General features: G+C 34.2%; 1 protein-coding gene across 3 annotated transcripts in view; it reads left to right on the forward strand.

Annotated features, from left to right (window-relative positions):
• LOC121430669 (probable ATP-dependent RNA helicase DDX60) overlaps nucleotides 1-12,161 on the forward strand; it is a 113,627-nt gene that overhangs the window by 27,947 nt on the left and 73,519 nt on the right. For all 3 annotated transcript variants that reach the window (XM_041628006.1, XM_041628007.1, XM_041628005.1), the window contains exons 15-19: nucleotides 63-253; nucleotides 2,422-2,473; nucleotides 3,917-4,108; nucleotides 4,773-5,020; nucleotides 11,844-12,011. In XM_041628006.1, the coding sequence (XP_041483940.1) occupies nucleotides 63-253; nucleotides 2,422-2,473; nucleotides 3,917-4,108; nucleotides 4,773-5,020; nucleotides 11,844-12,011 (851 nt within the window). The remainder of the gene's footprint in view (nucleotides 1-62; nucleotides 254-2,421; nucleotides 2,474-3,916; nucleotides 4,109-4,772; nucleotides 5,021-11,843; nucleotides 12,012-12,161) is intronic.

A 12,161-nucleotide genomic window follows, 5' to 3' on the forward strand; every position in this document is an offset into this window, starting at 1 on the left:
TATCAAGGGACAAAGAAACCCTGGGAAATATTATAGGCTTGTATGCTTTATCTTGAAACCAGCCCAGCTTACAGACTTCCAAAAGAAACGGAGAGATCAGGAAAGACAAAAATTTGCCCGCTACATGCAGAGCTATGGAGAGTCTGTTGAGGGCAAGGCTGGTCTAAACCAGAAGATGATCATTGTTGACAAGGGCAACAGCTCAGGGAGTAAAGGTGGTGGAGGTGCCCACCAGGGACAGAAGAACAAACAGGTATACTTTAGCTTTAATAAAAATAAATCATACTAATCATGTCTTGTTTATACATACACCTCTATCAGAAGTCTCTAATCACTTTTTCACACATGGGTAAAATTCAGAAAATTGAGTTTATGTAAGGCTTATAGATTTAACCTTGTCTTTAACTCTAAGTCACCTGTACTTATTTGCGAGCTTGAAGATGGGGTGTGGGGGGGGGGTGGGTCTCTTCGCCTCCCGCTCATTTTTAGCTCATCCGGCCCGAAGGGCAAGATGAGTTTATGCCGTGGCGTGTCGTCCGTCGTCTGTCGTCCGTCCACAATTTCAAATTGCTACTACTTCGCCATTTCAAGTCCGATTTCAATATGATAGCACTTGGTGGGGATTCAAAACTTCTACACAGAATTTTAAAATTCATTAAATACATGTATGCTAATTTATGCGCATTTTAAAAAAAATCACAAAAAATGCTTCTTCTTCTTTATCTGGTAGAGCTTCATGAGGTTCACCAAATTTCTACACAGAATTTTGACCAGACCAATTTTTATGCTAATTTATGCGAAATTAATTTACGCAATATTTAGAAAAATTCACATAAAATGCTTCTTCTTTATTTGTTGACCGCATTTGATTTTTTTTCTTCCACCTGGTAGAGCTTCATGAGGTTCACCAATCTTCTACACAGAATTTTGAAATTTTGATTAGAACAATTTTTATGCTAATTTATGCAAAATTATTTTTACAAATTTTTAAAAAATTCACATAAAATGCTTCTTCTTCTTTGTTTGAACGAATTTGATTTTTTTTCCATATGGTAGAGTTTGATGAGGTTCACCAATCTTGTACACAGAATTTTGAAATTTTGATTAGAACAATTTTTATGCTAATTTATGCAAAATTAATTAATGCATACATGTATTTTTAAAAATTCACATAAAATGCTTCTTCTTTATATGTTTACCCATTTTGATTTTTTTTCTTCCATCTGGTAGAGCTTCATGAGGTTCACCAATTTTCTTCACAGAATTTTGAAATTTTGACTAGAACAATTTTTTATGCTAATTTATGGGAAATAAATTTATTCATGTTTTCAAAAATTCACATAAAATGCTTTTTTCTTTAATTGTTGACCAATTTTTGCTTTTTTTCTACTTCCATTTTGTAGAACTTTATGAGGTTCACCAAACTTTCTGCTTCATTTGTTGATCAATTTCAATTTTGTTTGCTTTATATAATAGCTCGAGGTGGTGATACAAAATTTTGAAACTCATTAAATATGCTAATTTTTTCATATATTTTAAAAACTCACAGAAATTACTTATTTATTTGTTGATTGACTTTGGTTATTTTTTGTTTCTTCTGAGAGCTACATTACATGTAGGTTCACCAAGTTTCTACACAGAGTTAAGAAACTTTGACTCTATAATTATTAATACTTAATTCATATGAAATTTATTCATAGATCACAAAAAATGCTTCTATGTCATTTCTTCATCAATTTCAATTCTATATCCTCAATTTATGTCACCAATATAATTCACTACAATGTCAACTGGGCTGAAAATATAATTGTGTTAAATTTTGTTGCGAAATGCCGGATGAGCTCCACATCATTGATGTGCTAGTATTTTTTGTTGCATGATTGCAAAAAAAATTTCCATGAAGTTAGACATTGACATACATGTAGGCTACATTTACATGTAAGCTCTGTGTTTGCATAGCCAAATTGCACTATTGAAATTTGTATATCTGACCATCAAAACCAACAATAAGTCTAACCAAATGGATTTTGAGATTTGTATTGAGCTTATAATGTGATTTGTCAAATTTGATCTGTAACTCAAATACTTGATTAAATGCAGAGGAAGCAAAGCAAGAGCTTCATAAAATAAGGAGAAAACAATGTCTGAAGATTGTGTTTACTCAAGCATTAGATTTGCACACAGTGTAATTTCAATTTCAAAACAAGACAAAATTAATCAATGTTAATCAGTAAAAGTAGAAATAATGATACTTTTATGAATTTTGGCTAAATACACAATTTACATTGGATTTATACATGAGTTCACGATTTTGAGCAATTTTTGGTCTAACATGCACTTACATAATGTTGCGTAATTGCGTAATAAAACATGTTTAATATTACACAATGTTTTTGATATGTATTTTTTTCCCATTTTCAGAATATGACAAAGAAAGAGAAGATACTTCAAGAAAAAGATCAAAAGGATAGAGGTGAGAGAAAATGGGTATTGGGGAGCATTAAAGAAATTTTGTGATTGCATTTGAGAATCTCTTTCGATTGGGAACCTGATCAAAAGATATCCAATCGAAGGGCAAAGTCATTGGTGCCTGATCAAGAGTTATGCAATAAAAAGGTACCCAATCAAGAAGTAGCCAATTAAAAGGTATTCAATCAAATGGTACCCAATAAAAAGCTGCTCAATCAATAGTTACCTGATCAAAAGATATCCAATCGAAGGGCACAGTCATTGGTGCCTGATCAAAAGTTACGCAATAAAAAGGTACCCAATCAAGAAGTAGCCAATTAAAAGGTATTCAATCAAATGGTACCCAATAAAAAGCTGCTCAATCAATAGTTACCTGATCAAAAGATATCCAATCGAAGGGCACAGTCATTGGTGCCTGATCAAAAGTTACGCAATAAAAAGGTACCCAATCAAGAAGTAGCCAATTAAAAGGTATTCAATCAAATGGTACCCAATAAAAAGCTGCTCAATCAATAGTTACCTGATCAAAAGATATCCAATCGAAGGGCACAGTCATTGGTGCCTGATCAAAAGTTACGCAATAAAAAGGTACCCAATCAAGAAGTAGCCAATTAAAAGGTATTCAATCAAATGGTACCCAATAAAAAGCTGCTCAATCAATAGTTACCTGATCAAAAGTTACCTGATCAAAAGCTACGTGATCAAGCGTTACCCAATCAAAAGTGCCATATCAAAAGGTGCTCAGTGAAAAGGTACCCAATCGAAAGGTACCCAATCAAAGGGTACCCGATCAAAAGGAATCCAATCAAAAGTCACCTGATCAAAAGGTACCTAGTAAAAAAGCACCTGATCAACAGATATCCAATCAAAAACTACGTTGCCAAGCAGTACCCAATCTAAACGTAGCAAATAAAAAGGTAACCGATCAAAAGGTACCTGATTGAAAGATATCTGATCGAAAGTTACTCAAACGCCTCATAATCAAAAGGTACATGTACCCGATCGAAAGGTACCCGGTAAAAAGGTGCCTGATCAAAAGGTACCCAATAAAAAGGTACCTAATCAAAAAGTAGCCCATCATTAAAAGGTATCCAATGAAGAGGTACTCAATTAAAAGTTGCGCTATCAACCAGTACGCAATCAAGTTACCAGATCAAAAGCTGCTCTATCAAAAGATGCCCGATCAAAATATAGATGACCTGCTCAAAATGTGCTTGATTAAAGGAAAGCATCTTCTTGATCTTTTCAAGCTCTGAACAGGTTTAATATTGATTGACATGCTTCAATATCATAACTACATATACCATAGTGATGTACTCTAAACGCTCATCTTCATATACTATCAACAACGGACCTAATTTTCGGTCCAAAAGTGCAAACAAGTCTTGTTTTTCTTTATGTACATACATGTAAATAATATATTAGATACCAATATTCATCCATGCAGAGAAATCAGAATCTGAAGCTGCTGAAAGGTGGTCAAACATCCTAACAAACATCAAGTCAGAAATGAAAAAGGAGAAGTTTACATCTGCTCTGAAAATAATAAATGACTTTGTGAGTCACTGTGCATCAGACAAATGGACCATAGAGGCTCTGTTGGCAAAGATGGACTGCTATTGGATTGCATTGGAAGCCCGTAAGTTGTTTTCTGGTTTCTGTTTCATTTATTCGCTCCTTTTTACCCAAGAATGATCTGAATGCTCTTTTGAAAGTTGTTTCTGCAAAACCACAGTTGCATGTAATCAAAGCTTATGAGTTTGCTTAAACATACAGCCTTTAATGTAGCATTTTGAATACATACATGCCATCTCAAGTCTAGAACATCTCTCTCTGACTCTAACTAACAGTTGATGAGAGGCCACAAGCACTTTGGATCAGTTCTGTATCGCTTTAACCCTAGGGCTACATATACATGTTGTTTGGACCAGATTTTGTTTGACCCCCTCCCTTCAGATCTTGGCTGCTGATCGCGCAGTAGCCACAAAAAAATTGTACGTGTGTAGAGCTTTGATGTGAACTTCAATACTGCCTAGTAATATTAAAAGAAAACTAAATGTCTATATAATTTCTAAATGATTGATTTTGCAAATTACCATTTAAAGCTATGTTTTAACTTTGATCAGGCCATTGTGCACTGATGAAAGTGGGCAAATTAGATCCTGTTCCATGTACCGTCTCATACTGAATCTTTATGGACCCATTCCCACCACTGATACATTGTATGAAAAATGCTTACAACCTTAAATCATTTTTATGAAATCATGGCTTTGATGTTCGATGAATTTCTGTTGTTTCAACAGTGAAAACTGCTAGGAACACCACGAACATCCAATCCTCTACATTCAGTGAAGTGTCGGAGAAAGACCCCATGTACTATCCCATAATGCTCTTCATCTGCTGTCAGGAAATCCTGAATCTAAAGGAAAAGTTGAGCAAGAAACATTTCCATCTGTTAGGAGCATACATGAGAGGCCTCGGGTTCACACCCTTTGCTGAGTACATCGAGGGCTTAAAGGGGACAGCAGAAAGCAAAGCTGCTGCTTACAAGGTAAGGAAGGTTTCTTTGGTATTCCTATGTAAATATACAGTCCTTGATTACAAGAAATATTTCCATCTGATAGGAGCATACATGAGAGGCCTCGGGTTCACACCCTTTGCTGAGTACATCGAGGGCTTACAGGGGACAACAGAAAGCAAAGCTGCTGCTTAGAAGGTAAGGAAAGTTTCTTTGGTATTCCTAAGATACAGTCCTTGATCATAAGAAACACTTCCATCTGATAGGAGTGTACATGAGAGGCCTCGAGCAAAGCTGTCGCTTACAAGGTAAGGTAGGTTTCTTTGGTATTCCTAAGATACACTCCTTGACTACTTAATAACTCATACAGGTACAGTACACATTTTTTTTTGAGAACTTAAAGATGAAAATAATCTGTATTTACTCCTCAAAATGGCAAAAATATATAGTTTTAAGTTCATTCTCATCAAGCTTCCAGTATGAGCTGCAAAACTTATTTCTTCAACAGCATTGGGAAACAGCAGAAAGCGAGCAGCTCGTACAAAGGGATAGTACATTACCACCAGATAAACCGACGAAGAGACTAGAGCAATACATTATTACCAATAACATATCTTCAGTGGTGTCAGTTCTGTAGGTCTGACTAGAGCAGAGCATGTCGGCTTTGACCATGCAACTCAAACTACGTGTAGAAATTCTGCATTTCTATTTACTCATGGAATAACCAAAGATTTTTATTTTTCATTTCATTTGTATATGTCCCTCTTGACGGGACGTATTATGGTAGCACGCTTGATGTCCTGCGTCCGTCTGTCCGTCCATTAACTTTTCCATGTAAACGCATAACTTCAGTTTAACTTAACCTAGGCTCATATAATTAGGTGTGTACATGTATGATAATAGCATGGATCCGAGGAATCCTATTTATTTTTTAAGGCAAGGTCACAGTGACATATTTTTCATCGTACCCTTCTGCAGTCCTTTAAAACTTCAGTTTAATGATTTAGTATGTATGATACTGGCATGGATCCCTGGAAGCGTATTGATTTTGAGGACAAAGGTCAAGGTTACAGTGACATGTTTTCATCTTACCCTTCTGCAGTCCTTGTAAACAAGATAACTTTGGTTTAACCCTATCTAGGCCGGGGGGGAGGGGGGGTGCCTCGGAGGCCCCCCCCTCAACGAATCGCGCGATATTTTCGCCGTGCGAAATTTTTTGACCGCACCACTCGCTGAGTTTTTACTTTCAAGTCTTGCGCAACTTTTGAGACCAATTTTGCGTCACCCGGGTATGTGGTTCCGAAATTACACAACATTATGTAAGTGCATGTCAGACCGAAAATTGCTCAAAAACGTGATTTCGTGTACAAAGTCAATGCAAATTGTGTTTTCAACCAAATTTCATAAATGTTTAATTATTTTTAGTTTTGCTAGTCTAAATGTATTCATTTTATGCTTTTTATGATCACAGAAGAGTCCCCAACAAATTTCATTGAAAAAACAATGAAAAACAAAAGGTCAAAAAAACAAAGAAATACATAAGAAATTGCAAAAAACAATATAATACATAAGAAAATGATTTGATATCACAATTTTTTTCATGTACTCATGCTTAGGACACCACAAAGAGTTTCTATACCAAAAATTAGCACATTTGGAGCTTTATTTAGGGAGTTAGAGGAAAAAGTATGATTTCGCATACTAATTACGCATAAATTAGCATTATCACTTAATAGCGATTTGCATGAAATAAATTACTATACAATCTTGTAGATTATATCCCAGGCAACCGGTGTGCCAATTTTCGGCGCGATCGCGCGGTCGACAGCCGAGATCTTAGGGGGGGGGCCTCCCAGGCCCCCCCCGGCCATAGGAACTCCCAAAATACCCCGGCCTAGAAAGGGTTAACATAACCTAGGCTCATATAATTTGGTGTGTATAATACTAGCATGAATCCCAGGAATCCTATCAATTTTGAGGTCAAAAGGTCAAGGTCACAGTGATATATTTTCATTTTACCCTTCTGCAGTCTTTGTAAACCCGATAACTTCAGTTTAACGTAACGAAGGCTCATATGATTTAGTGTGTATGATACTGGCATGGATCCCAGGAATTGTATTGATTTTGAGGTCAAAAGGTCAAGGTTGCAGTGACATGTTTTCATCTTACCCTTCTGCAGTTCTTGTAAACCTGTTAATTTCAGTGTAACTTAACCTAGGCTCATATAATTTAGTGTGTATGATACTAGGTAAGCATGGACTCCAGGAAGCCTATTGTTTTGGAGGTCAAAGGGTCAAAGGTCAAGGTCACAGTGACATGTTTTCAGCTTACCCTTCTGCAGTCCTTGTAAATGTAATAACTTCAGTTTAACTTAACCTAGGCTCATATAATTTGTTGTGTATGATACTAGATCATTCTATCAGGGTTGGCGGATTTAAATCACGTTGATTTAAATCGTGATTTAAATCGCGATTTAAATCACCATGATTTTTTTTTAAAATCATTGATTTAAATCACTTCCATTGAAACATGTACAGATCATGGACAAAGTATTTGTTCAATGCAGTTTTAATTCTTCAAGTCAACTGAAAAAACTTTGAATTAAAGATCAACAAAGTCTTCATATCTACTTAAAACAAATTAAAATCAAATTAATAAAATCAGGTAATTCCTTAAAAACTACAGATGTATGTTGTCAATAGGTACTCATTTTTTGTAAATGATGTCGAGTTTTTCTTCTGAAATTTTACATTCTTTGTCAGTTATTATTAGTCAATTTCTTTCTTAACATAAAGTTTTCACATAATCCAACTTTTCAGAGAACAGTTTGTAAAAAAGATATATAATATATAAAAGTCAATGAGAAAAGGTTTGTTGGCAGTTTTCCAGTTTTGATCCTTCGCCTACACATAACTACTTCTGTCATGTAAAATAAAAAAATGATACCTGCATGTAATCAACATATTTAACATGCCTCTTATTTCGTATTGTTACATTTATCATACATTTGATGTTTTAAATAACATAATTATAAAAATCACATTAACATAATGTAGTACAGTCATAAGCTTTCTCTTATAAACCTTTTAAGTCACTGCAGCCCATTTTATGTTCAGTGCTACAAATAATGGAAGTTTTGTATCTGCATGTAATAATGGAAAGAGCTCTACAGTGCGTATCAAAAAAACGGGACAGATTTGAAAAGTCTATAAAATTTTTGTTTGAAATTATGATGTCTATATTTTGGTGCTATAGGTGCTCTAAGGTCTTATCTTTAAAATGCAATTTAAAAAAATAAATTTTGTTCGTGCTTGAGCGAACACAGGACGTTTTTGTTGGGGGTTCAAAAAGAGGCATGCGCCAGAATTGCAGAATTTAAGTAATATGTTGATCTGGCTTCTTGCTAATCAGGAGAGTTCCTCTGGACCTTTTCATTATTTGTGCCACAATTTTCGAATTATGCTGTCAAATCTTATTTACAAATTTATTTATTTACTTGAATTACATTGTTTTTTTTATTCAAACTTCTCTTACCTTTTAATTTCCCTTCATAAGTAACTGAGAAAAAAAGATTTTTTGTCAACCAAAGCAAGAAGATTTGCATTATTAATTGGAAAAAACTTGTGATTATTCAAATCCTTTTATTATATGAAAAAATTATGTTATGTACCTTTAAAAGACATGAATCTATTTTTCAAGGGGTCATTGATTCTTTGATCATGTTAAATTGCTTGACAGGAAACACAGGAAGGGATTCATGTCTTTCAATGACAATGGTGTATTGCGTCAATTTTGAAGGAGCTAGATATGGCAGATCGGGTAAAATGTATTAAAAAGTTGTGAGCGAGCAAAGTGAGCATGCAAATATTCCTACTTTTTTTTATCATAATATCAAACTTTGTGATAGATTTTGACATAATATTCAGAAAATCATATCATATTTTACTTTCTATCTTTCCTTTTATTTCCTGTCCACTTTTTTCTTTGTCTTCATTTTTTTTAATTGAGGAGGGGGGGAGGCATCCCGAGCCCCCGCCCATCTGTGTGGCACTGTTCAAAGGGGACCATAACCTTTGTAGCACACAATGAAAGGATTTGAAAAAAAAAATCCACGCTCTCCCATACTTCGGTTGAAACTTGTTTTAGCTTGAAGAAGGAATATTCAAAGCTAACAGAGAGCATATTAAAAAGAAACAACAACAGAACAATTTAAGTAAATAAATAGATCTGAAAATGAATTTTGACCCCATGATTTGAAAATTATGGCAAAGATATTGAAAAGGATAAGAGGAAGTCTGCTAATTAGCAAGAAGTCCGATCATCATATTTATAATTTTATGCCATTTTGGCGCAAGCCTCCTTTCTAACCCCTGGCAAAAACATTCCGTGTTCGCTCAAGCATGAACGAAACAAATTTGTTTTAATAGCATTTGAAAGATAAAACCTTAGAGCACCTATTAACACCAAAATATAGACATCATAATTTGAAACAAAAATTTTATAGACTTTTCAAATCTGTCCCGTTTTTTTTTATACGCACTGTATAACAACAATTTGCAAAACTCAGAATAAACATTTAACAAGTGCTGCATTTTAATGTTAAGATGCAGGTACTCCAGTTACAATCATTGCCAGTTGTAAGCTGTGTCGCATTTAAAATAAAATACTTCTTTTTGTAATACATATGTTGTAATTTAAGCAGTTTTGCAGTTTTTATCCTTTAAGTTAAAAGTAAGTAGATTCTTTTTCATACTTCATGGATCAAACAGATTTTTTTTGTAGAGAATATGGGAATGAAAATTGTAGAACAATGTAAAAAAAAATCACAGTAACAAAATGTAGTATAGTCACCCTTTGACTAAGCTATCTCCTATATTGTTCTTTAAAACTGAGAGTTTTGCATCTATATCTGTAGCAAGAGAAGAGCTTTTTATCAAAAAGATCCTAAACATATACAGTTGTAGTCTCTCTTTGACTATTGTAAAGCTGTGACTAATTGAAAAAAATCATTGATTTGAATTATTTCTCTTACAATACACATGAATACTAGTAATTGGCAAAGGGTTTGTTGGCAGTTTTGATAGGGGATTTTTTCTCTTGGATTTTTTAAATATTTGAATGAAAAATCCCAGAGGGGAATTTTCTCTACTCACTGGGAATTCCCTATGGAATATTCCTTCATAGGCCTATGTATGATAGAATTAAGTTCAGATACATGATTCCTCAAATTTATCTTTAATTGTCCATTTTTACTGGATTTTAATTACAAAATATGTGGTTAAGAACAATATTAGGGGTTAAATGTATAACATCAATATTGATGTCATTGTAAGAGTAAGGGGGGGGGGGATAATTACCCTTTTTTTTTCGAAGGAACTTTAAAAAAAAAAAAAAATCTGATTTGAATAAAAAAATCTGATTTAAATCAAATAAATCCGATTTTTTAATTTTTTTTTTAAAAATAAAAAAAAAAAATCGCCAACCCTGCATTCTATTGATTTTAAGGCCATGAGGTCAAAGCAAAATGAAATTTAAAGGCTGCCAAATTGCAGTGATTCTGTTAGTTTCGGACTGCGGCGGCGTTAACATCAAATCTTAACCAAAGGTTTACCGGTATTTTTTTAAATGACAGCATAACTTAGAAAGTTTATGGTTATAGTTCATCAAACTTGAACACAAGATTAATCAAGTATTACTGAACATCCTGTTCAAGTTTCTGGTCACATGACCATGGTCAAAGGTCATTTAGGGTCAATGAACCTAGACCAAGTTTATAGGTGAATCAAAATCAAGATCTTAACCTAATGTTGGGTTTTTTAAATGTCTTCATAACTTAGAAACTACATGTATATGGACTTAGTTCATGAAACTTGGCCATAAGGGTAATGAAATATTACTTCACTTCCTGCCTGAGTTTCAAGTCACCTGACCAAGGTCAAAGGTAGGGTCATTGAACTTTGGCCAAGTAGGGGTTATTTATTTAATTACCATCATAAATATTAACAAGTTTATGGATCTGATTCATAAAACTTGGACATAAGAGTAATCAAGTATCACTGAACATCCTGTGCAAGTTTCAGGTCACCGGACCAATGTCAAAGGTCATTTAAGGTCAATGAACTTTTGGCTAAACTGGGGGTAATTATTAAATTGCTGTTATAACTTTCAAAGTTTATTTCATATTTTATGAAATGTAGACATAGCGGTAATCAAGTATCACTGACAAATCTTAGGTCACATGATCAAGGTCAAATATCATTTAGGGTCAGTGAACGTAGTATTGTTTCATTGTGTGAATGATTTTTTAAGAATAATTTTTAAAAAGTAGTTTTCAAAGCCAGTGCTGCTGCTATATTGAATTGCGTAATGCAGGTTAGATTGCCAGAGGCACTCTGCTTGTTGTGGGATGTGTTTCTCTTTCAATGTGATTACAAACCTCATCATTTTCAGGATCATTAACTTATAAGTTCCTTGTAACTTTTCAGTGATCCTTCCACTATTCTTAGATATACTCACTTTTGTCATAATGTATTTTATTGAAATATTTATACTTTTTGATTTGTATGTTTTTATGAAGATTGTGGTAAATAATAATAATAAATTATATACCACAGGACTCTTGGAATTTTATGACTGGTTAATCATCATTCTTCCTTCCTTGTAGAACTGATTCAGATTAATTTATTATTGATCCATGATAAAATACATAGAAATTTTTTATTCTCTCCTGCGGCCCATGCTTGTACTTTAAAAGAAGTTGACTCCCAAGCCATGTACAATAATGGACATGGTCGCATAGTATATAAAGGAACGCATGAATTATAAGTCTTTGATTCTTACATGTATTTTATGACAGAAACCGACTAAAACAGTCTTCGGTAAGAAACTACCAGGCCAAGATGAATGCGCAATAGGGATGACGTGCACACGATTTCAACTCCAGTTTGTGGGTCAGTGGATGAAAAGAGATGAACGCACTGATAAGGATCCAAGAGTTCCACACTTTATCCCAGACACCTGGCAGGTATGAAATAAAATTTATTATTGAATTATAAATTCGTGTGAAATTACCGGTGTGTTGGCTTGATTTGTATAGTGTCTGTCTCACAACTTGGATGGCAGGAGCCCTAGCAGCAGACTAAAAATATATGAAAAAGATGGGAGTTGCTGCTAC

Source organism: Lytechinus variegatus, chromosome 17 (genome assembly GCF_018143015.1).
Source record: "Lytechinus variegatus isolate NC3 chromosome 17, Lvar_3.0, whole genome shotgun sequence".
Taxonomy (NCBI): Eukaryota; Metazoa; Echinodermata; class Echinoidea; order Temnopleuroida; family Toxopneustidae; genus Lytechinus; species Lytechinus variegatus.